Raw genomic sequence first — 26,969 nt, forward strand, 5'->3', positions numbered from 1 at the left:
AACAAGCATGTATAAGATAATTGCAAAACTTTTGACAAAAAAGGAATAATATCAGAGCACAATCGGTGGTCTGGAAAAATATCTTGCATAACACATTCATGATTAGTTGTTCTAGATGGGAGGTTAGGGATGGTCTTAAAGTTCCTTTCTGGCATGGGAAACGGATTGAGGAAGCTCCATTGAAGTATTCTTTTCCATTGGTATTCAATGCTACTGCTAACCCTATGGCTTATGGCTAAACTTAGTGATATGTTCTGCAGGGAGAGAAGAGCTTGGCATATAACTTGCATTTACAATAGGATTAGTGATGAGTTCATTTCGCATATGACTGAATTGCTTACATGGCCGGAAAGGGTCGACTCCAAGATGAATTGGTGTGGGAGGCTGAATGTGACCAGGTTGCACTGAGGTGAAAAATATATTAATAAAAATTACCCTTGACAGAACCCCAAGGAGGTTGAGCCCCATATTACATTTTCAACACTCACAAGTCAACAAGTGTTATCATAACTCTGTCAAAATCCATTGGTAATTACAATCTTTTCAAAAAAAAATTGATATAGACAATCAAATCAAAGCTCCTTGCTCTATCCTCAATCACAGATTGGCGAGGAGAGGCATCGATTTACCAATTCCAATTTTGCGAAGCCAATAGACTTGGCCAGCCGTCTTCCTATTGCTTTTGCTTGGGCAGCTTTCAGGACGAAATCTTTCTCACACACTAATCAAGCGCACACTCCAAGTGTTGGTATATCAAGCAACATCTTAGCAAATTGCATATTATGATGCCAGTATTGCAACCCCAGGCCATCATCAAGCTCACGCGCATGATAATTACACAAACTTCTCAACAAAACTGCCTGATTAGTTGTATCTAGTTGAGTAAGCATCATCTGTGTATCTCTGATTTACAGATTGCCATGATCCTCGCCAATTCCTTCTATTTGCACCCCTCTCAAATGGGTAACCATAAGGATCTGATGATGCTTGGGAACTATGGCTGCTACTACCTTTCTTTTGAAGATTCCTCATCTCCTCATTATTGTCATACTTTACACGCTGCAAGTAAAAAGCTCTCAAAATAAGTCCATTAATATGATGCATAGAACATGTAAATAATGCATAGCACGTAAGGTATCACGGAGAAGATTGCAAATAATGTATGAGACGTGAATATTTGGTAGCTTCATGGAACGAACTGCAAATACTGCAACAAATATGACGAGCACAGAAAATTGTATGGAACATGATATAATAGGCAGCGATGATCAACAAGACTGCAAATAATACATGAGTATGACTGCAAATAACTCAGATAGCCGCAATGGAGATAACAAGTATAACAGATGTATGGAACATGAAATATTAGGAAGCCATGTTCGATAAGATGACCGATCGCAAACAATGACGGGAATGCCAAATAATGTCTAGCCATGTATGGAACATGAAATATTAGGGAGCCATGATCGATAAGATGACCGATCGCAAACAATGAAGGGAATGCCAAATAATGTGTAGCCATGATGGACATAGAGGATGCAACAAACATATTGAATGAGAACTACTAGGTAGCTGTGAATGACATAATGAATATGAATAGGAGTGTGCAATCTGAACACAGGCCCAATGCCATTGATACTGAAAAAAAGAATAAGCTCAATTTTAGGGGCAGGTTATCACTGAATCATTTATACCCCACAAAAGACAGATTCAATGGAAATAAAAAATTGGTCAACAATAGAGCCTATAGGGAGAAGATAAACCGAAAGTTTCTTTGCATGCACATCTTACATTGAGATTACATTCTGCAAAGTATATTATATTGGCTGGGTTAATCTAGAGCTCATACCGAGATTAGTATGCTCTGCGTCTGCCTAGCTGGTCTAGGATCTCTCGCATCAGAAAACATAGTATGAACTAAAGGTTGATTTTTAGTGTTGATGTTATTCCACTGTCAATACGTTCTTAGTGTTAATATAGCAGGAACTCTGTTGAAAGCAAGAAGGCCGTGGAAGGAGTTCATACCTTGTTAACAGGAAAAAGAAAGTTGGCCTTACCATTTTTCAAAATTTACAGTCAATATAGTAAATTATTTTAAAAAAATTAAATTTAAAATGGCAGAGGATAATGACTCAGATATCTCTTTAGATGGTACCCCTTCAAGTACAAATTTCCATCCAATGTTTTCAAAACAAGATCATCTTTTTGAAATAACCTATACCCCAAGAAAATTTTCTGAAACCAATTCTCAGTTAATTAATCCTTATCATGTTTATGATAAATCTAGCCTAAATTGGACCAAAAGAATCAAAAAGCTGTGTGGAAAAAAAAATCCTGAAGCTATTAAAGAATATGTTCAAGCCTCTTCTTTTGACCAACACCAAATACCTGCTACCCAAGCTGTACAATACATTACCATTACCTTACCCAGTAACCTATTTCCCCAATGGCTTAAAGATGGTTATACTCATATTCATTTTGGAGCCATAAAACTAGCATTGACTTTTTATGGAAGAAAAGGTATGGAAGCGGTTTCCGAATTGCTTTGTTAGATTCCAGATTTTTAGAATATCAACATGCATGTATCGGAACTGTGCAAACAACCTTGAATGCAGGAACCATATTTGTTACCTTTTTCCCAAATTTTAATATCCCAATTAAAGACCCTCATTTAAGTTCTGCCTTTAAAGTCCAGTTACAGATCACAAGAACCAAACAGATTGAAACAGCCATTGTAGCTACACTCCATTATCAATGGTGTATAGACTACAAAACCATGCTTTTGATATAGTTACCCCTTTACCCCCTGAACAAGAAAATACAACCTTGTTTATCAAAGTTGACAATAATTCCCAACCTGTCTGTCATTATATTCCTAGACAAATATCTCGAGAAAGGTTGCTTGAATTGATTCCACCTACATGGGCGACAAATTATGAAACTTTTCAAAATCAAAGTCAACCATTGATGCAATCTGATTCCAGAATGACAAGAATGCCTGATGGAACCGTACAGCTAAGTTTTCAGACCTCAAGAGTCATTGAGAACGAGACTAGAGAAATATTTCCTACTCAATTCCAATGATTGCTTGAAAACGTCCCAGTAGTTGCTTTTGACAAAACAGGAAAGCCAATTTATGAACAAAAAACTTCTAATGGACATAATTGGTTTGACTCCTGTAATTGCTCTTCTTGTCTTGAAGATGATTTGGATGCTCTGCCAAAAACAAAAACTCATCTCAACAAAACCTTCATCAAAGATATATAGAAGGTGATCCATCTGTTGGATTACTTGGAGAAAGTTCAGGAAAATGGGATTATTATGTGACTTATGGTTGTCCAAAATCCAAACACACTGATTCAGAAATCGTCCCTAGTGGATGGGATGATAAAAAGGATCCAAAAAAAAACCATATCCCAGAATGCTTAGCCCTTGATCCTCTAAGCTCAAGTTATGCCTCAAATTTTCCTCCATTACGTGACTATGAAAAACTTCAAGAAAATGAAAAACATGTATGGAAGATAAAGAATCCCAATACTAGAGATGCTACTGGAGCACAAAAGTCCATTTCTCTAGCTGAAGCCAGCCTGAATTGGCAAGCTGAAAATGCTAAGTCTCAGAATTTAGCATTATTTCGAATAGAAGAAAAGCAAAATATTATGTCTTCTCAGTTGCAGGGATTATTTGGCATAATTGTTCAATTAAAAGAAAAAAATCAATTGTTGCATGAAGAATTGATGCAAATTTTGTATACAATGAAAGATATTCATGAACAGTCTTACTTATTGAATCAAAAGGGAAAAGAAAAAGCTTTTTTAGAAAAACAGTTGCAAAGCCTTGAAAAAGATCTTTGGATGAAATCCCAATACCCTCAACACCAATACCAGTCCCAATTCCAACCTTTGTTAGCAAATCCATATACCCAGAACTACCCTACCTTAAGAAGTCCTGATCCCTTTCCACCCACAAGAACCCTTTACCCGCCTACTGGTTTAATTCCTCCCAGACATTATGGTTTTAGGGCATTAAGTTCTTTTGAAGTAGAAAGACGTTTTCCTGAAGAAATGTTCTTTCCCCAATTAAGAAAAAAACCAAATGTATCAATACCCAGTTTACCAAAATCCAATTCCCAGACCCCTAACATCACCACCACCAACAGTTCAACCTCCTACTGATCCCCAATTACCAAAAAAAGAAACCCAAATGTTCCAAAAATCTGATACTGAATCAGATATCGTAGCCTCTTCTGTTCCAACTCATATTCATACCACCTCTAAACCCTTGAATAATATGAGCTCATTTCTCAAAAATTTGACAAAACAGCCTGAAGTTAATCTACAATCTGAAACTCAATCTTCAGATGATATGTCTGATACATCTGAAACTTTTATTGAAGATAATTCTTCTTCTTCCAAGGATTCAGAATCTTTACTAATGATGAATCCTCCAGAACCTCCCCATGAACCTGACCCAGTAATGGAAGAAGATAGCAATCCTCCTGACCACCAAGAACCTCAACCTATCCCTACCTATGATGACTCATCTAAAGGCATTACAATTGATGACATTCCACCATCAAGATGGAATGATAGATTCAGAGAGATTCAAGGATGGATGCATTCAGAAATGCTCAATCCAGCAAATACATTAGCTAGTACAATTTCTAAAGTTAGTGTTAGGCTAAGAGGACGCCTTTTTTATTGTTATATAAGTCTTGGAGAATACAGGCAAACACAGTTGAGAAATAGTCAGTCCATTGTTGAATTTCTTAATTATTTAGTCTCTGAATTCTCAAGCCCAGTGAAACATGAACAAATTGCTGCAAGAGAAGAATTTTTCTAGCTCAAATGTTGTTCTTTTAAGAGACAAGATCTTGAAAAACATTTTTCAAAGATGAATAAGAGATACCATAAGACAGGAGGAATTGATGATGTAAATTTAAAACAATTTTATCTTGAATCCATACCTCCTACTCTTGGTAAAGAAGCAACAAAAACAATGGAAAATCAAGGACTTACAATTCAAAACACCAGTTTTGGTGAATTATATCAATTTGTTCTCCATGCTTTGGAAAGATTGTGCAATCAAGTTGAATTTGTGAAACAAATGGAAAAAAATAAGTATTTATTAAGAAAATCTTGTGATAAACCATATCTCAAGATCAAATGTGATGCAGAAAAACAGTGTGTGTGTCCAACTACTTCGAAAGGCAGCAAGAAGCTTGAACAAAAAAGAAGACAAAAGAAATTCAAAAGATTCAGATATCTTAGAAGGTCAAGATTTCAAGGTTCCAGGCACAAGAAAGGAGATAGATGTTATGTATGTGGAAAGAAAGGGCATTATGCAAAAGACTGCCCTAATCAGAAAAAGAAAAAAAAGATAATGCACTTGCTGTCAAAGGTTTTGGATGAAGAAATTGATGAAGATCTAGAATCTGTATTTTCTCTTGATGATGAGCAAAGTCAAGAGAAATTGCTATCCATTTCTTATTGGCAATGAGGTAATTGAAATAATCAACACACAAATCCCAGAGATAATGTCTCCACAGGAAAATATTTCAGACATAAACAGTTTACCCATCCAGCCTACTCCAATAGCCCTGGTCCAGATACTCCACGAATACTATTCCAAACCTTTGACCATACCAGCATTCTTTGATACAGGGGCATCAGCTAATATCTTAAAACCTGATTTACTACCAAAACAGTTTGGAAAACATGTAACCAGACTTTTAGAGCTGCTAATGGAGAGAAATTTACCATCAACCAGATTAGCAAACCCATTTTGATAACGCTTTTTCCAAAACTAGTTATCCAACATAAACTATTAGGATCCTATTTACCCAATAAAGAACTTTTACTCGGATTTGATGTTTTACATCAAGTAAAACTTCAATGGACTTCCAAAGGACTGCATTATAGGAACCTAACCTTACCCTGGATAGCTTGTATAGATCAACCCTATTCCCTGAAAACCATTCGACAGAAAATTGTGTCAGACTGCTGTGCCAAGTCCCACTCTGAGTTTCTCAAAAAATGTACCAACCCACTTTCGAGAAACCAGAATTTTTATGTTAAACTGCCTTTTAAGAAAAATGAGGACGTAAATCCCACAAAGGCTTCGCACAGAGGTTTAAATCCAAATATTTTGGAACAAGCCAAGCTAGAAATACAAGATTTGATAAAGGAACAATTAATTAAGCCAACTAGTTCTCCTTGGGCTTGTGAAGCTTTTTATGTAAATAAAAGAGAAGAACAAATTCGAGGAAAACTTAGGTTAGTTATCAATTACCAACCCTTGAATGTTTTTCTTGCAGATGATAAATTCCCTTTGCCAAATCAAATTGCACTATTTTCTCAGATTTCTCACGCACACATATTTTCAAAATTTGATTTAAAGTCAGGATTTTGGCAGATGGGAATTCACCCAGGTGACCGTCCTAAAACAGCTTTCTGTTTACCAAATTACCATTTTCAATAGACAGTCATCCCTTTTGGATTGAAAAATGCACCCACATATTTTCAAAAAGTCTTGAGTAACATTTTTGAACCAATCTCAACAAAGGCACTGATATATAGATGACATACTCCTCTTTTCTCCTGATCTTAATAGTCATATTCTCCTGTTAGAGAAATTCCATTCCGTCTGTTGTAAATATGGTATTATGCTCTCTGAAAAGAAATGTGTTTTTGCTACTACAGAAATTGATTTCCTTGGTATGCACTTCCATAATGGAATGTATAAACTTCAACCCCATATAGCAAAACACTTGTTAGAATTTCCAGATAACCTATCTTCTGTAAAGCAAATTCAGCAATTTTTAGGAATTATAAATTATATGTCCCCTTTTATTCCTAAACTCTCTCTCTTCACTAGACCCCTTTATCTTTTACTAAAGAAAAAAGCACCACGATGGACAAGAAAACAAACTGAGTGCGTTCTAGAGCTCAAATGATTATCTCAGAATTTACCTTCTTTGAAAATCCCATCTACAGGAAAACGGACTTTGCAAACAAATGCTTCAGATGAATTTTGGGCATGTATTTTACTTGAAGAAAAGGAAAAAGACAGAATGATTTGTGGATATTAAAGTGGAAAATTCAAGGAATCTGAACTTCATTACCATTCTACTTTTATAGAAATCCTTGCAGTAAAAAGAGGAAGTGAAAATTTTCAATTTCATCTAATAGAACATACTTTTCTTATAGAGATGGACTTGTCAGCTTTTCCAAATATGCTTAAATTCAAAAATAAGATGCTTCCAAACCCACAATTACTCAGATGGGCAAGTTAGTTTTCTCAATGGAATTTTGAGTATAAACATATTTCTAGAAAGAACAATATCTTAGCAGATATATTTTCTCGACAGAAATTTTCAGAAGAAACTGTTCTCCAAGTTGCCCCTTTTATAGGAGCAATAATAAGAATTGATGATGAATCAAAAGATGTTCCTGATGAAATATTTGAGATCATCCTCACCAAGACAATGGAAGCAAGAAATGAGAAATGCATGAAATATTAATCAGAAATCATGGAGAATGTTTTCAAGGAATTCGATGCCATCCTACATATCCATTTTTATCTTTATTTCAAACCAGACATTTTTATAATATGCCAAGGGAAGCTCTTTGTTTCTTCTGGTATCTTACCCAAAACCACCATATTTGTTTTAATTTCCATGTCAGGAAATTATTATCCTATCTCAGACACTGTCATTTCCTACAATGGAACAATTATATCCATCCCAATCCCAAAGCTTTCAACTTTTATAAATTACTTTTAAAGCATTACCATTATGATCAATTGATAGAATCCTTTGGTTATCCACACAAGCCTTATATCATTATAGCCTTCCACCTAGACCTTAGACCACAAATATATCCAAAACATACCTTTTTTACCCAACACCCCCATATCCGGACCATTGGATGGTATGATTCTAATCTCCTAAATTTTTGGATATTTCAAACAGAACTCTGGAAAGAATTAAAAATCCTCATGTGCTACATTAACAGAATCTAGCCATAATGGATTCCTTTGGATGTCTATACAGGAACTACAATATGGAATGATGAGACTCCCCGAAGAGCTGCACTGCTACATGAAGTACATATATGGCATGTTGATCACCCTCCTCCTGTTGAATCACCAACAGATAACTCCAGTGATGATACCTACATTGGACCCTCACATAGCCCTTCCAACCATTCTTCACCAATTATAATTCTGATGGCTTTCCCCTAGACTATGACACTGATTAAAGAATGGAATCACTGTTCAAGATGAGGACGAATCACTGTTCAAGATGAGGACGAATAACTGTTCAAGATGAGGACGAATCGACTTTATATTGTTCATGTCGACCACCTGTGCACTGTTCATCGGCTTTATACCGTTGATGTCGGCCACCTGTCCACTGTTCATCGACTTTATATTGTTCATGTCGGCCACCTGTCCACTGTTCAACTTTTTACTGTTCATAATGGCCACCTGTACAGGCCAGCTTTTTAAATTATTATGGTTTAAAGTTCGGATTTCAAATCCGGTGCCTATAAAGGCCCCTTAGGTTGTTTGTAAAGGCAGAGTGCTGCTTAGAGCCTCTCAGCTTAGTTTCCTGTTATGGTGTGCTTTATCCTTTTGCTTCTGCTTTTGTGTTTGTATGTCTTGCTCACTTATGGTTTATCCTTCATCATACTCTATTATCCTACTCTTTGTAACATCTTTTGTATTTCTTTGTGATTTCTTTGTATCATCTGTATTTCTTTGTATGCACATCTAAACAATATTTTATGTTTCTTTTTTGGAATTTTTGTGCAACTTGTCATGTTTATGCAAACTTTATGGAATTTTTCGCAGAAGGGAAAAGGAAGAGGAGGTTCAAAAGACGAAGAGAACTACTTTGTGACAATTTGTTATCATCAGGATATTATAGGTCAGGTATCTTATCGGGATATTATAGAACACATCTTTTCTATTGGAAATTTATCAGGAGTTTATTGTAAATTTTACTTACTGAACCATACAACGTTTCTTATGGAATAATGTTTAACATGGTTTTTCTATGGTTAACACCTCTCAAAATCCTATACGTTATACATAGAATAGAGTGTGAAATATTAAATTACATTATTTGCTCCTTTCATTTTTCCATGTCTATAAAATGATATGGGCATCTTTCTCATTGTGACAGTACAATTGACATTTTCAATAAAAAACAAATGTATTTTGTTTATAAAGAATTGAGTTTCACTCCATAATTATATCTTTTAGTGAAAATATAAAGTATCCGTTTTCTAATGACAGTGTCATATACTCGTTTTGTAATCAGGGAAGAAAAAAAGGACCAAAAATATAACTTAAGGATTCGCACACCATTCTAAGTATGACGTATAGGATTAAGGGGTCTTTTTATAAAAAAATATCACTTTCGGGCAAAAAATTGTATTTTATAAGTAGCTTAATCATTAAGGGTACATTTCAAATTTTCATGGCAGTTTCGAAGTAGTATCCTGAAACTTCATTGGTATAGGTATTTTTCTCTTTTAGTAAATTTTAAAATATGTCTTTATGATGAGAAAAGCACCACTTTATCTTAACAATTACACTTGCACCGTTGTTTAATAAGCAAGCTTCCCCTAAAAAGTAACATTATTAGAAAAAGAAACCCTGCTTTTGATAAATCCCCCTTTCACAACCCCTTCTAATATTAACTTTTGTATTTTGAAAGATTGTTTAACTATAGAATTATCCTCTCTCTCTCTCTCTCTCTCTCTCTCTCTCTCTCTCTCTCTCTCTCTCGCTCTATATATATATATATATGGGAAATGCTAGCATAGGCCAGTGGGCCTACAGCTACATATGAGCCTAAGACCCAGAATCAATCTGGGTCGATCTAATAGACACGATTGCATTTCGTATTTTAATTTTAATTTTAATTTTTTTCTATAAATCCAAATCACGTGAAATTTTGAGCGCGTGTTCTTTAAAAATAAGAGAATCCAATAAACATATCAAAAAAATATTTCGTGAGAAATAAATTGGCCAAAATACCCATGAAACTTTTCAGGGGTATTTTGATCTGTTTATATCTTGCGAATTATTTTTTTATATTTTTTATAAGTGTCCCTTGATAAGAACAATAGATACCTAAAATTTTACATGATTTGAATTCAAATACAAAATGAGATTGTGTCCATCAGATCGGCCCAAATTTAATCTGGGCCGTTGAGCTCATATGTAACACTGGCCTACACTAGCATTTCCCTATATATATACATATATATATATATATATATATATATATATATATATATATATGTATATATATGTATATATATATATGTATATATATATACATATATATACATATATATATATATAGATATATATACATGTATATATATATATGTATATATAGATATATATATATATATATATATATATATATATATATATCTTATCATCATCATAGCCTTTTTCTCATTAGTTGGGGTCGGCTACACGAATCCTGGTCTGCCATTCTGCTCCATTAAAGGCCATACCCTCAATGAGGCCATAAGTTCCCATATCTTTTCGGACTACTTTCAACCACATCCTTTTGGGCTTGTCCCTTGCCATTTTCAGTCCTTACACTTGAACTAACTTGCACCTCTTAACAGGTGCTATACTTGGTCGGCTTCACACATGGCCAGCCCACCTAAGTCTACGCTCTCTCATCTTATCGCCTATTGGTGCCACACTTAAATTCACTCGAATTGATTCATTTTGAATTATATCCCTTCTTGTTTTGCCACTCATCCATCTCAACATCCTCATCTCTGTTACACTCATTATATGGGTATATTGTTTTTTGTCCGTCCAACATTCAACCCCATAGAGCAAAGTTGATCTCATTTGTCAAATAGAACTTGCCCTTCAGCTTCATTGGTATGCGGCGATCACATAAGATTCCAGTTGCACATCTCCACTTTACCCACCCAACTCTAATTCTGTGTGCGACATCTTCTTCATTCTCTCCATTTTTTAGGATAAACCCAAGATATCGAAAGTGCGATCTTTTTTGTACTTCATGGCCGTCAATCATAACTACTTCCTCGTCTCTATTACTATTATAACTAAACTTGCATTCTATACACTTTGTCTTAGTCCGGCTAATTTTAAAACTTTTGGATTCTAGGGCGTCCATCAAAGTTTTAACTTTGTGTTGACACCGTTTCGGGTCACATCGATCAAAAACTATCATTTGCAAACAACATGCACCACAGTGCCTCATCCTGTAGGTGCCTAATTAAGTCGTCCATAATTAAGACAACGAAGTATGGGCTCAATGTTGACCCTTGATGTAGACCTATTGCCACTGAAAACTCACTTCTCTCCACTAGTTGTTTGTCACTAGTTAGAGCTCCATCATACATATCTCTCTCTCAGTCAATGTAGTGCCTGAAGACTCCTTTGTCAACACCCACCAAATCAAATTTCGAGGTACTCTATCATAAGCTTTCTCTAGGTCAATATATCAAATCTCAAGTACTCTATCACAAGCATTATCTAGATCAATATATATATATATATATATATATATATATATATATAGATATGGGAATTGCTAGCGTAGGACAGTGGGCCTACAGCTACATATGAGCCCAATGGCCCAGATTGAATTTGGGCCGATCCAATGATCACGATTGTATTTCGTATTTTAATTTTAATTTTTTTTTGATAAATCCAAAGCACTTGAAATTTTGGGTGTATGTTCTTTAAAAATAAGAGAATCAAATAAAAATATCAAAAAAATATTTCATGAGAAATACATTGACCAATATACTCCTAAAACTTTTCAGAGATATTTTGGTCAATTTATATCTTGCGAATTAATTTTTAAATATTTTTATTAGATGTTCCTTGATGAGAACAGTAGACGCCTAAAATTTCACATTTATTAAAAAAAAATTAAAATTCAAATACAAAATGAGATCGTGTCTGTCAAATCAGCCCAAATTCAATCTGGGCTGTTAGGCTCATGTGTAGCTACAGGCCTACTTACCTACACTAGCATTTCCATATATATATATATATATATATATATATATATATATATATATATATGGGGAGTATAAATATTTTAAAGTCATCAATGCATGTTAAATTCAATTTTAAGGGATTACTTTAAACCCTTTTGCTCATACAACTTTTTCAATACTTCCATTCCACTTAACTTGATTTCAGTATCATTCAGTTTCTAAGTTAAGATATGCAATATAGATCCTTGTGAAGAGCCCAAGGGCCATCGAACAAAAGATTATCCCTGGATCTACACCGATGTATTGACTTGATAGTGATTCTCAAATATAGCAGAATGTATATTTAGGAATTTGTCCCAAGTTTCCCATTTTAGATTTATTTTTGGTGAATTTATTTGCAATGTTTTTAAATTTAAAATTGGAATCCAATTAATATTGGAAGTTCTTTGTTGTTTTTGTTTTGGTGAATCATATTGAAAATTCTTTTCATAGGAATAGGATCATGGAACCTTAACTTATAATAATAAATTCAATTTACCCAGATAATATTGCAAATATTGCCATGAAAAGTTATCATGATAAACCCTGGTACATTGAATTTAACAGCAATAATTGTCACCAAGGGTACAAACATGTCGCAAAAGAGTTCCTGCCCTAGCATGTTACACAAATATTAGAATTCCTATCTGGTGGTCAACCTTGCTCTTAGAATATGATATAATTTATAAGTTTAGTTTTGAAATCAGACTGGTGATTATAATTTATGATGAGTGAAAGTACATAAAACCCAATGAACTATGGAAAACCATAAGCGACAGGTTATCACCTTCATATTTCAAGGGATATAAGATGATTGGACTATGGTTTCCACTAGTCCATAAGGTTACGTAAAATATCCATTTTTGGCATGTAGATTATCTGCCCATACATGTTCAAGAACAAAACAAGTTCTATATATTTTCCAAACAATAAATGCCGAACCTTTACAGGATCCGAGAGCACTGCATATGCCTCTCCAATCATTTTAAATAGTCTGTCTGCATCCTTGTGGGCCTCATCTGCAACTTCTTTCCAGAGCCTCTCATCTCCATTTTCATTCCTTGCCAAAAATTGACCAGCCTATGACAACACAGCATCATAAATATTTATGGAAGGAAACTAATAAGAGAAGAATTTGAAGAGATTTAAAAGCAAATTTAAGGAGTCAAAGTGAAATATTAAGATTTAAGACCTTATCTGGGTGATGTCTCAATGCTGCTTTTCGATACGCCTTCTTGATCTCTGAAGCTGTGCTAGATGATTCAACCCCCCTGTGTGGATTGACCGAAACAATGTCAGTCCAAGTGAACGAGCTTTTCACATTTGGTTATACAACACACCTAAAAAGACTACAGTGCATCCAAAAAAACCACAACAGCTCATAGCATATGTGGAAACAGCTTTCGACTTGATGTGGATCTTCACTGATCCGTAGAAGAATCAGCAGAAAATAAAACAAAAGAAAGCATTGGGTTCAACATAGCTGTAACTTGCAACAGCGTTCTAGAAAAAAAAGAAACAGCAATAGGGAAAATGCCAGATTGGAAAGGCATAAAAGAAAAAAATTATAAGGATATTCTCCTAAATCAGTTATGAATGATTTTCAGGGAGCTTGTTAGGTGGGCACCATTAGAGCCCATTTGGAGTGGCTTCCAAGATATAAGTATCATATGGAGTCCAAGGTGCTCCCCTTTAGAGCCTATTTCTTCAAGCACACAGAATTTCTATTTCTGAGTTTAGCAGCTGTTCCCAATCAATTATCCAAAATCACCCTTCTCTCAAAATTTCCATTTCTTTTCAGAAGTAAAGAATTTGCTAAACCTGTTTTCACGGGGATGTCAAGGTGGTATCTTGGTAATCAAAACCTCCTTGCTTTTATGTTGAAATATAAAAGTATCCCCTTATCTAAGGAAGCAAATTGTTTCCCTTCAGCTATCAAAATCAATTTGTTATCCGAATGAATGTGAACAATTGGTTTTACTCAGAAATCTCATAACATGAGAACCAAATATTCCACCATGCATCTACAGGAAGCTTTAATAGGCATTAAAGAAGTTGGTGCAAACTATTTCTGTGAGACTCACGATTCAATGAATGAATGTTACCTTTTTCCATAATATCATGAGAGTTGCACTTAAATTGTCTTGTGAAAAGGTTTCCCAGAATGAAACCTCATTTAACTGTCTATTTAAAGGGCTCCAAAAAGATGAGAATTCCAAGAGAAAAAAACAAGGATTTGAGGAAGAAAAAGAGCTAAGAGAATTTCTGGAGAGATCCATAATTTGGGATCAAAAGCAAGATATTTGAAAGGACTGCTACAGTGTATCCTCTGAAACTTTCTTAAATTTCATTGGATCAAAATTATCTGAAATGTCTCATCTCATTCAAGGAAGCTTAGTGAAGCTAAAGCGCTACAAACACAAAGTCTGTGGAATGTAACACAACATCAAAGGTGCATGTAGCAAACTTACATTGACCATATGCATTTGATGAGCACTAGAATATATTCGCATCTACGTGTTACATCACAATCGTTCAATGAACTAAAATACTTCCAAACATGCATGACAACCAAACCTCCAAATAATGTGATAAAATGCGGCATAACTTCTAAGTGCTTGTTTGGATAAACTCGTTATAACTAATAATTCACTATTTCAATAAAATCAATCCTGATAATGAATTATCTGTTGCTTCACAGTGTCCATATTAAAGTTACCTGAGATAAACAAATAAGCAGTTTTACAAATAAATTTCTCTCTTTTTTAAAAGCAGTTTTTACTTTATTCACAGTAATGTGCTGAATCTCACATTTTTGGGCCAGATATTGCTAAAAATAGCTGGAGCTCACCAAAAAAGCTAATTAATTAAATAATATTAAACATATTAAACACAATACAAGATACATACCAAACAACAGACAAGACAATATTATATATAGAATATTAGTTTTATATAAGATAGTCTATTAGATCTAAATTAAAAGTTATCCAAACAGACCCTAATGATGATGCACAAGGTTATAATTGAACTCACAAGATCAGATATAGATCCAATGGAAGTCCTTTTTTGGCTTCTTCTTCTAGTACAGCAAGTCTCCCACGAGCTTGTCTCAGATCATTTAAAATACTTGATCTTCCAGTTTTACCACACCCCTCCTGCTTTTCAAGAAGTGAAATAAGCCTCTTAAGATCATTGATAGCTTGCCCATAATCTCTAATCAGCTCATGTAAGGTGGCTCTTCTAGAAATTGCCTGCAAAGACATTGTCATAGTTATTGCTTAAAAGATTAAGTAAAATATGATGCTTGTGAGTGAATTGCAATGCATGGCAGAAAGAACTGTAATATGCATGAATAGATTGTGAGACTAAACTACACCACATTGAATGCTTTCATAAATATAACAAAAACAACATTTTTAAGCACGACCATTTCAGGCAAGTCATGATAGAAAGTACTGCAACATAAATACAACAGAAACAGCATTGATTGCTTATAACAAACATAATTTTAACAGAAACAACATTTGTTAGGCACGTCCATACACCAAGGCAAGTATTCCATCCACCACTGAATATCAACTTCAAGTATTCAAAAAATTAGATGATAGAAAACAGTAAATATGTCTGCACCACACCTTTGATGCATTTTTCCATAAACATACTGTTCATTCTTTATAGTAATATGGAAAATAACATCATTTAAAAAATAATAGTGACTCCATAGAACAGCCCAAGTGAGCAGTAAGAAAGCATTCAGCATTATGAGTCATATTCAGCACTTTGGCCTTAGCTTCAGACTTAGCTTCAGGTCCCATGTTACCCAACTAAAAAACATTGAACGAAAAAACAGCTCCCCACAAGAGCTGGCAAAAGCTAAAAAATAAAAAATAAAACTGACTTTAATGCCCTTCACTTAATGAATAGTATGATTGCTTAATCTCATGGTCGAATTTCTATAGCATAATTGTTGGGATCGGGAGTGCGAGACCGTGAAAGCATAGAAAACACCTACGGATGAGACTAGAGTGCCATTCGTACAATGTATATATTAGGGATTGTGATCCCAAAAGTTATGGATCGCAATCCCAATTTTTTGGGGATCTCAATCCCAACCTTTTAAGACCTTAATCCCAACCTTTGAAGGATCTTGCTCTCAACTATAAAAAGTATCTATAATGGAGAACTATATGCTCTTGAAAGTATGGACCCCTTTATTTATAGTCAGCAAGCAACGCAACTATATTAAAAGTACAGTTGCATTACTAGCTGACTTTAAATAAAAAAAATCATCAATTTGGTTGTTATCTTGGCCTTTAAGAAAATCCCCTTACAATGAGGATCTAGATCTCTAATAGTGGGGATCGGAATCCCAAAATTTAAAAATCGAGCTCCCTTATAGATTGTTTTCCAGGAGTGTTCAGACAAGATTCAGATCGTCACCTAGGTAAGGGGATCCCCACAACTATGTTCTATAGCACTAGCTCACAGCTTAAAAACTACTAAAAAAACCGATCCAGGCGAATTTGTTGGAGAAAATGATTTTTTTAGGAGAAAGGAAATACGACGAATACGCACAGATCTATCTCAAGAAAGAAAAATGGTTGTTAGATTCAAGCCTTGAATTTGTTTAACACCAAACTTTGTAGAGGCCTAGATCTACAAATGAACAATTTGAAAATCAAAATTTAATTTTAAAATTCTAAAGAAATACATTCTCTAGGTTCTTTTTTATTTTTTCCTTTTTTTTATAAGATTATTCACCAAGTTCAAGAGAATTTATGTGCAAAATTTGTTGCCAAGCAAATCCCTCTAAAAAGGATTTTTTAAGAGTTTTTGAGCCATGAGCTAATGAGCTAATGCTACAAAAATTAGCTTATAGGAGTATGCAAGTATTCCCCATACACTTCATAATCATGCACAAACTAATTGAGATGCAAGTATTCCCCCATACACTTTATAATCATGCACAACTAATAGAGATGACGAGGGATATATCATTCTTTCATCTAGTGTTATCGTTAACAATAGAAAAGATGCATTTGGATGGTATTCCCAGCCTCAAAATAATGCACATATGGTACTCCCTCAACAAATTAAACGATATACTCATCCCTTCCTCTCCCACTGGTAGAGTGGTTGCATAGGCATTTCTAATAACTTAGGTGTCGTCAATCATAATCTGGTTGACACATAATCACGCCACATGACTATGACAGCAGGATTCCTTTTTGGTACCCGAAGAGAAAATCCTCGATTACATTCCAAAATAACAATGAACGAAACATGGCATTGAAAAATGTCAATATAGCCTCGGAACTGCCAATAGCCATAATGTTATATAACATTTCATGGTAAATCAGAGACATACTTTTGAAACGAAAAATATCATACACCATATCATGGTATATGGCAAGACTTAACTAGGCACCTGTAGGATGAGGTACCGCAGTGCATGTTGTCCGCAGATGATATAGTTTTGATCGATAAGACCCGAAATAGCATCAACGCAAAGTTAGAACTTTGGAAGGATAATCTAGAATCCCAAGGTTTTAAAATTAGCCAGGCCAAGACAGAGTATATAGAATACAAGTTTTGTAGTAATAGGAGTAGAAACCGGGAAGCAGTTAAGATTGACAGCCATGAAGTACAAAAAACACCGCACTTTCGATACCTTGGGTAGATAATCCAGAAAAATGGAAAGGAGAATGAGGAAGATGTCACATAGAATTAGAGCTGGGTGGGCAAAGTGGAGATGTGCAACTGGAATTTTATGTGATTGTTGCATAACAAGGAAGCTGAAGGGTAAGTTCTATAAGACAACTGTAAGACCAGCTTTACTTTATAGGCAGAGTGTAGCGGAGATGAGGTTGTTGAGATGGATGAGTGGCAAGATAAGAAGGGATAGAATCCGAAATGAATCCATTCGGGAAAGTTTAGTTGTGGCACCAATAGGCGCGATAAGATGAAAGAGAGTAGACTCAGGTGGGCTGACCATGTGTGGTGTCGATCTAGTACAGCACATGTTAGGAGGTGCGAGTTAGTTCAAGTGGAAGTATTGAATAGGGAAAGGGTTAGGCCCAAAAGGACATGGTTGGAAGTAGTCTGAAAAGATATGGGGACGTATGGCCTCACTGAGGGTATGGCCTTAAATAAAGCAGAATGGCAAATCAGGAGTCATGTAGCCGATCCCAAGTAATTGGGAGAAGGCTATGATGATGATCATGGTATATGGAAAAACCAGAGCTTTAGCATCTATTCTCATCGACAACTGGCAGACATCATAGAATGATCTAGTATAAAGTCAGCCATTGTAGATTAGCAGACAGAGGGTGGTTGGCTTATCTATACACTCTTTTACGAAACCTTTTCAGAAATTGATTTTTTTTGCTAAATAATGGTTGTTGCATAGTTGAACAGCTATTATTTACCCAAACAACAAATTAAATTTAAGTCTTAAATAATGAAAAGATGCCACTTCATTAGAAAATAGATGTTATTTAATACATATTTCAAAAGCCTTACAAAACAACAGCCTTCATTCCCATTTTAATGCACAAACAAGGCATCTCTTTCCTTTTCTTATCCATTTTGTTTTGTATAGTGGCCTTTAATTGTTCAAAGCAACGTTCATGCTACAAAGCAGCAAAAAAAGCCCTGGTAGGTAGAATGGCATTATGACATTTTGATGATTTCAAAATCTTGATTGCAATTATTAGACATACAGTTACCAAGCAAATAAAAATAAACAATATTGATGAGAACAGTTCCCCCCATGTAACTTCTAGTAACCCAGAATCCCATTATGAATACATTGGACCCAGATTGTAAGAGAAGACTCTTGTAATCTGTTACCTAACATAGCATATATCATCACAAAAAATGCTCAAATTTGCCCCTCAAGGAAAAAAAGCCATGATCTACACAATACATTTCATCTTCTTTCTTACACACCTTTGCATAATTTGCATCAAGAGCTATTGCGAGGGTGCAATCTGCTACAGCATCCGTAATGTTTCCTAAAATTTGATGGGCAGCTGCACGATTGCAAAAGCAAATGGCTGCAAAAGGGTGTGATTCAACAGTGCATGCCAAAGCAGCACCATAATGTTCAACTGCTTCGGCATGCTTCCCTGATTGAAATGATTCATTCCCTGCAGCCTGCACCATAAAGCAGATTGAGAGGTCATATAATCATGCAGATTTTTTTTTAATAACAGTAATCATGCAGAAATCCATATACAAAATTAAAGGAAATCATATAAAACATCATAAAGCAAACAAATCATTGATTGTAAACATAATCTCGTAAACAGTTAGGTCAGGTTAATGTTGATTTGTTTGCCAGACAAGTCAGTCATTTTATTTATTTTCATACCAATGATATGAAATGAGATTTAAAAGCTCAACTGAAAGTTGGTTGTATTTTGGAATTGAAATTTATGGGTATCAGGGGAGAAAAGGGAAGAACTCAAATCCAATCTAAGAAAATTGATTTGACATCAACAAGGACAGTGAGAAGCAACACTTGGAATTAAAGGTTGCTCATCGATTATTTCTTTAAGAACATACATTTCATAATAAAGCATATGAGACATTTATATTAGTAATCCTCTCTTCGGGATTCGTCAGAATATACTTTATAATAAATGTCATTTACATATGTATGTAGACATCTTATTCATTTAAATAAGTTGAACAAAATTACATGTCTACATGCACGCATGGGTGCACACACACACACACAGATACATATTTCCATATTCATATGCATGTATGCAAGTTGTGTACTGGTAATTGTCATATTATATATGATTGTGTGCGCACATGTATCTACATCTCTAAAACGCCCAGATTCAGATACAGACACAGACAAGGATATAGAGAGCATGGATTGCAATCTAGGACACAGATACAAATATAATTATCCATGTGGCACATACGTAGATACACATTCTAACTTGTCTAATTAAACATACAAATACAATATCTATATTTTATTCATGTTATATCCATGTTCTTATTTTACTCAAATCATATGTATTACTGTTATATCATATTACATTTACAAAAATATATGCATCATAATACATGTAGTTTTAATCCCATAAATCACTTCTAAAAGTCATGGAAAATGGTGAGAGGGCACTCCCTAGTTCACCTTTTACGAATTTGTAAATTTTAAAATCCCCTCCCATGGGCCCACCCTCAACACATGCAATTCTACCTCATCATGCGCATTTTCTTAGCCTGACGGTTGAATGGGGAACAATTTATAAAAGCTGCACATCTCCTAAACTTTCGATTTGGAACGAATCTCTCTCTCTCTCTCTCTCTCTCTCTCTCTCCAACAAAGATAATGCCAAGAGTGGGCGAACAACATACAAAGTTACTCATTATCATCATCAATCATCATCATCATCATCGTTTTAGCCTTTTCCCATTTAATTGGGGTCGGCTACATGAATCCTGGTTCTCCATATTGCTTTATTAAAGGCCATATCCTCAATGTGAGGCCAAAAGTCCCCATTTCTTTTCGAATCCAACCACATTCTTTTGGGCATACTCCTTGCCTTTTTCAATCTTTCCACTTGAACTAACTCGCACCTCCTAACAGGTGTTGGACATGGTCGACGCCACACACCAGTCCAACTATGTCTACTCTCTCTCATATTATCGCCTATTGGTACCACGCCTAAATTCTCAGTATTCCATGAGAACAAAGCATATTGAAGTGTGTCATTTTATTTGGGAGAAAGTATTAAGTGATATCAACTCCTTATTTGCTGTTGGAGGATCAGCAGGCTAATATATTCACCAAGGCTTTTGATCAAAACCAGACTTGGATAATTTTTTCTAGGCATTGTGATAATTATGCTCGAGCTTGAGAGGGAGTGTCGAAGATCAGTTCACTTAGGTATGTGCATTGTTTGTGGGCGAATAGGGCATTCTTGTCCTTTTTTTATATACTTAAGGACACTAGTATAATGAATAAGCGAATTAAGGGCATAATTTATAAAGACTACAGAGAAGGCTGTGGAGGCTAAGCCACCCTAATGGGACTCCGACTGCCTCCAGCCACCTCTCTCCATCTTCTTGCCTTCTCTCTCCCACTTTCTTTGCCTCTCTAACTTTTCTCTCAGTTCTTCCTCTCAGCACTCTCTTCCTTCTCATTGATATTATACTTCTAACAAGCATCAACAAGAATTTTGTTGTGGCCAAAATTAATAAACCAAGTGAAAATGAAGTCTGATAACAATTAAACAGCATATTGATATTAAATAATAAATGGGAAAATTAGAAACATGGAAAAGACATGAGGGAATACCTTATGACGTAATAGTTCCTGTATAGTGATGATGAGTGCACTCACAGATTCTAAACTCCTGCTACTACACCAGGACAGTTTTATTTGCATTAGATACGCATAAAAGAGCATCATCATATTCAAATCCACAAGAAGATAGATGAAAAAAATTTCGGAACAAGTATTAGTTACTTTTCAGAACTCGCTTGCTGGTGTTTTTGCAGCAAATCAAGTGCCTCCTCGAGTTTTCCCAAATGAAAGTATGATTTGGAAATCATGTGCCACCGCCAAAGCCGTACAGATACACTTTTTCTGCTTGCAGAATCATCCACACTTTTCTGGTCACCTTCAACACTAACAAAGGGAAAATTCCTCTCTGCAGAATCAAGAGTTTGCTCACAAAATTGAATTACATCCTCATACTTCCGCATCTGAGACATGCCAACATTACGTACTCTTAGAATCTGAATTTAATCTTTTCAAGTAAATGAAAGTAACATTTTTATATGCACTGACCAGCAATAACATTTAACGGGAGAATTTAATCTCAGTAATCAGAGAAGCATAACAAAGTATTAGACTAGTACAGAAATGTAACAATCAGCAAGAATCACAAACCAGGAAAAGGGCATCTGCCTTCATTTCAATCAAGCACTCAGAGTACGAACTTAGTGACAATGCATTGCTAATAACAGCCAATGCAGTTGCAGCATCTTTAGATGTTCTCGTCTGTAGAAGTTCGGCAGAACGGTCCATGTACTCAACCACTTGCTGCCAGACAGAAGAAGCACAAATTAAACCCCAAGTCAAAACTAGACCACCACCCAAGAAAGAGAAACAGCCGCAAAAAGGAATATCTTTTAAACTCCAGGCTGTAATATCAAGGAAAATCGAACAAGAAACATTCACAGCAACAACAGAACCTTAAAGCAGTTCTTTCAACATGACAGTCAGAAACCAACATGGTCAAGCATGAAGAAGGACAAACATGAAATTAGTTCAGCAATCTGGAGGCAGTTCAAAAATCTAGGCTTGTAATACATAACCCCATAACAAATTAGAAATCAAATCGTATCACCACCAGATGAACCTAGACACTCCTACTTTCTTTTGGTCTAGCATGCATACCAAGACATGGGAATGAGACGAGATCTGCACATGTCAGATAATCTTATTGCTTATTAGGATGTATCCACACTTTTTATAGAAGTGTCTTGCATCTCATTATCAGCAATGGTATTTAGACTGGACTGCTCCCTGTTGGTTCACCAATTGGTCAATTTAAAAATTAAATATAATGGAGAAAAGTATAAAGGGAATGTAAAGGGAAAAGGACAAAACAAAAAAAATAAATAAATAAATAAGAAACTTCTTAAAAAATAGAAATAAATATAATCCAAAACATGAAGCAATAAGTCAAATAGATTCAATATTCTACTCATTTAACAAAGAGAAATATCAAATATGTAAAAAATAATTCAACTAAATGTTGAAGGCATAAAATAAAAGTCCACAATCAACAGTGGCATAAATCTTTAAAGCCCTTGAAATTTAAAAAACGAAAATGCTAAAAAGATGCACAAAACCGAATTTTTCTTATTTATTCTTATTTTCACAAACCAAAACAAAAAATAAAATAAAATAAAAATAAATCACACACACTAGCTTGGGGATTGAATATTTCATCGTTTTGGCAGGACTTTTGCTCTACGACAGTTTTTTTGTTGCGAGAGAAAAAAATCACCAAAAGCCCTTCTCTCTCACTAAAAGTGTTGTTCTTTTTCTTGAAAATGGTGACTATATATTACTATGTAGTAATGAACTCCAAAGGTTCTCACTTCTCACAAGCAGTGGAAGGAGCGCAGCCCACAAGCCCGGCTCTTGTACAAAAAAATTGCTTTGGGATACGGGTGCAAGAAAGGTATAAGGAGAGAGGTTAAGGAAGGAAGGAAGGACGAGAGGGAGGAACAGTAAGACTTCAACAGGAAGAGAGATGAGGTAAGGGCGAAAGAGAAGTGCGGGAAGAGGTTAAGAGAAGGAGAAAAGTGACAAAGAACATGAGGAGAGAAGGCAACCAACATGTTTGGGTGCACTGTACAGATAATAAAAGCTTAAAAAGAGAAAGAAAGAGAGACAGGGGAGACGGCATCAGCATGATGAGTACATGTGTCAAAAAAGGGAAAAGGTCACCCACAAGCCCAATGCTCAGCAACTCAAGTCTAGTGTAAGAGGGGGAGAGAAGTGATAGAGAACTTGAAGTGAAGGCAACCCACGTGCTTGGGTATTCCATACAAATTATAAAAGCTAAGAAAGAAATAAAGAAAGAGAGGAGAAAAAGCACGCATATGACGAGTGTGTGTCAAAAAAAAAAAAAGGGTGGAAGCAACTATGAGAGGGGTGCTTGGCCAAAATGGGGAGGTAGAAGGGGGCAACCCACAACTCGGGTGCTCAGAGTCAAGGCAAAATTGTGTCCAAAAGCCCATTAATGAAAAGGATGTGCCTGTAAAAGTCAAAGGGAAAACAAAGGGAAGAATGGGAGGAAGACAGACTTGGACAGTGAGTGGGAAAGTATAAAGGGGAGAGGAGGGAGATAAATGGATCGAGGTAAGAGAGGGAGAAGAGGTGGAAAGGAGGAGAGAAGACACTAAAATCTGGCCAAGATGTTAAAAAACAAAAATTCATGAGATCGTCAGGGACCTGAGATGGCAGCACCCTCCTTTGCTAAAGCAATGGCCTCCACATTCGCCTCCCACCAAATATGGCAAAAGCGGACTACAAGCCGCCTGCACAAATGAAAATATGGTTAAAAACTAGGAGCAAGACACTAAGGACAATAAGTGCTCTTGTTGGCCCAAAGAACGATATGACATTATCTCCTTCTGCAATAAGTTTCTCCCCATAGATATGGTAAAACCTAGAGAGACATTCGAGCAAGGTGCTGGCCTCAGCCCAAGTGGAGTCACAGGTGCCACGGAAGCAAGTACAGGAGGAAATAGTATTTCCATAACAGTCTATGAAGATTCCCCAAAATCGTATGGTCCCAAATTTCCTAATGAGCAACCGTCAAAATTTAATTTGAGGGTATCCTGGTTGAGGGTATGCCTTAGGGAAGAGCAAGAGAGCTTTGGAGTTTAAATTTGATTATGTCTAGTGTTCGCAAAATCGAACCGCAACGGTTAACCGGACATGGGGCCGAAAGCAGTTTAATCGACCTAACTGGTAAAACCAGCCAATTCAACCATTCTAACCAGGCAAGTCCTGAGCGATCAAAAAAGTGTTGAAAAAAATAAAAAAGATACAAAAAATCTACTAAAATAAAAAAAACATATAAAGAATGATTAAAACAAAACACATTCAAATGAACTTGAAATTGTGATTTTCCTAGTGGAAGAGCTTACTACCTCTCCATGGGTGAGATAAGAGTTCAACCCTCGAGTATTACTTTTTACCTTCTAATATTCGGTTTGGTGTTAGGACGCCCACCTAGGCGCAGAGGTGCCTTAGAGCCGCCTAGGCAGCTTGATGGATCCCCTGGCCCGAAAAAAGTCCTCGACCAAGGGCTCCAAGTGTTTGATGATGCGCCTCTCTCCCTTTCACACACACAAACACTGACCCATGTGCTCTCTATCTCTCTACCAAAAGAAAAAGAGACAACAACCTTCAAGTGTTCGATATGAGGCCTCTTTCTCACATACATATGGACCCATATGCTCTCTCTCTCTCTCTCTCTCTCTCTCTCTCTCTCTCTCTCTCTCTCTCTCTCTCTCTCATATAAGAAAAATAAGACCTCCAAGTATTCGAAGACTCCACTTTCTCTCATGAACACATATGCTCTCTCTCTAATAAAGAAGACAACTTCAAGCGTTCAATGCGAGGCCTCTCCCTCTCTACACACACATGAGGACCCATATGCTCTTTCTTTCTGTACATAAAAAAAAGACAAGAGTCTATGAGTTATGATGCGAGTTCCCTCTCTCTCTCTCTCTCTCTCTCTCTCTCTCTCTCTCTCTCTTGGACTCATATGCTCCCGCTCTACATATATGAAGATGAAGCGAAAGATAAGTGTTTGATGTGAGGCCTCTCTCTCACACTTACACACACATGGATGCATATGCTCTCTCTTTTTCTTCATGCAAGAAGATGAAGAAGAAAAAGAAGACCTTCAAGTGTTTTCAGCGAGCCCTCTCTCCTTCTCTACCATATAAGAAGAAAAAAAGGGAGAATACAGCCCTCTATCCATCTCACGCTTCCACATGGACATCTACTTTCTCTCTCTCTCTCTCTTTCCATATATCACCCCCCCTTCTCTGCTTTAGGGCTGCCCTAGTATTTTGACCCCGCCTAGGTGGCCGTATCCGCTTATCGGGACACAATATGATATCCTATTCACATTTCTCATACATGTAAGTATCACTCATGCCGTAGTAGATTTTATCATGACTCTTTGAAAGGTCATGTGTACCAAACTTAGGGCTACGAATTCATTTTTTATAGCCTCAATTTTTTATCTCAAAAATTGAGCTCAACAAAGATGTTTATTAGCCATGGGATTTGAACCCTCAAACCCGCTATATTAATGTTCACTTGATCGTGTAAACCATTGCACTTTGTTGATGATCAGTGTTGTTTAGATTCGACCTGACCACTTGGCTTTGACTTGGAACTGATGAATCGCTCTGGCTTATCCTATCTGGTCTAGCCCCTAGATTGAAGGCCTAGTCCATTGGTCCAATACTAAACCATCTGGTCCCTCTGGAGGTAAAAAGTGTCTTTTTTTATATTTCTTTTTTAGGGTTTTTAATACAAAGGTTTTTAAGGGTTTTTTTTTTTTGTCTGTTATGGTTTGTGTAGGAAATTGTGGTAACATGAAAGGTTAGTGTGTTTTTTTTTTTTCGTCTGTTATGGCTTGTGTAGGAGATTGTGTTAACATGAAAGGTTAGTGGTTTTTTTTTTTTTTTTTTTTTTTTTTTTTTTTTCCTGGAAACCAAATCAAATTTTGATTACCTTTGTTGTTCTAGGTGGTTGTCTTTCCAAGTCTTTGGTTGTGCAGGTTTGAGATTATTGAAAGATATCCATCCCCTCAAAAATAATTTCAAACTCTAGGGCTGAAGTATTCTTCAAATTTCAATTTCGTTAAGAAATCCTACCTCTTTGAAATTCAAGCCCGAGGCTTCCCTATCGCCCTCTTTTGTTGATTATGGGAGGCTATTCTTCCTAATTTCTTGCCTTTTTGAAGTGAGATCCATCACCACGGTGGCTAGCCCAGCAGCTTCACTCTATTTGCAAGCCACCCACAAGGTTCGTTCCCCTTCTTCCACCAAGCCACTTTCCCTTCGGACCCGCCCATTCTATGAGCAAAGAGAGCCGCTTACGCTCACCACCTTCTGCAACTCTCCTTCACTCAATGAGCTAAGCCGCTATCACTCTCACCCGAACTGAGCACACCTCCGGCGGGAATGAGCCAACCCCATGGGAATGGACTGGTTAACCCCACCTGCAACCACCCATCTCCATCCCCTAGAACCCAAAGGGCTATTGCATCGCTCCTTTATGAAATTCAATAGTTATTAGCTTTTCTTCAATCCTAAAGCTCCCCATACATC

General features: G+C 36.1%; 1 protein-coding gene across 3 annotated transcripts in view; it reads right to left on the bottom strand.

Moving 5' to 3' along the window:
• Nucleotides 1–391: 391 nt before the first annotated feature.
• LOC18433326 (uncharacterized) overlaps nt 392–26,969 on the bottom strand; it is a 49,562-nt gene continuing 22,984 nt past the window's right edge. The window contains exons 4-11 of one of the 3 annotated variants that reach the window (XM_020666562.2): nt 21,985–22,137; nt 21,559–21,797; nt 21,388–21,445; nt 19,014–19,220; nt 15,096–15,313; nt 13,252–13,330; nt 13,002–13,139; nt 392–1,059 (exon numbers count right to left, since the gene is read on the bottom strand). In XM_020666562.2, coding sequence (XP_020522221.2) covers nt 865–1,059; nt 13,002–13,139; nt 13,252–13,330; nt 15,096–15,313; nt 19,014–19,220; nt 21,388–21,445; nt 21,559–21,797; nt 21,985–22,137 — 1,287 coding nt within the window. In that variant the 3' untranslated portion in view covers nt 392–864. Of the gene's footprint in view, nt 1,060–13,001; nt 13,140–13,251; nt 13,331–15,095; nt 15,314–19,013; nt 19,221–21,387; nt 21,452–21,558; nt 21,798–21,984; nt 22,138–26,969 lie in introns of all 3 variants that reach the window. The other 2 variants (XM_020666561.2, XM_006843420.4) reach the window with 2 other exon arrangements.

Source organism: Amborella trichopoda, chromosome 1 (assembly GCF_054954075.1).
Source record: "Amborella trichopoda isolate Santa Cruz 75 chromosome 1, AtrichopodaSantaCruz75HAP2 v2.0, whole genome shotgun sequence".
Classification (NCBI taxonomy): domain Eukaryota; kingdom Viridiplantae; phylum Streptophyta; class Magnoliopsida; order Amborellales; family Amborellaceae; genus Amborella; species Amborella trichopoda.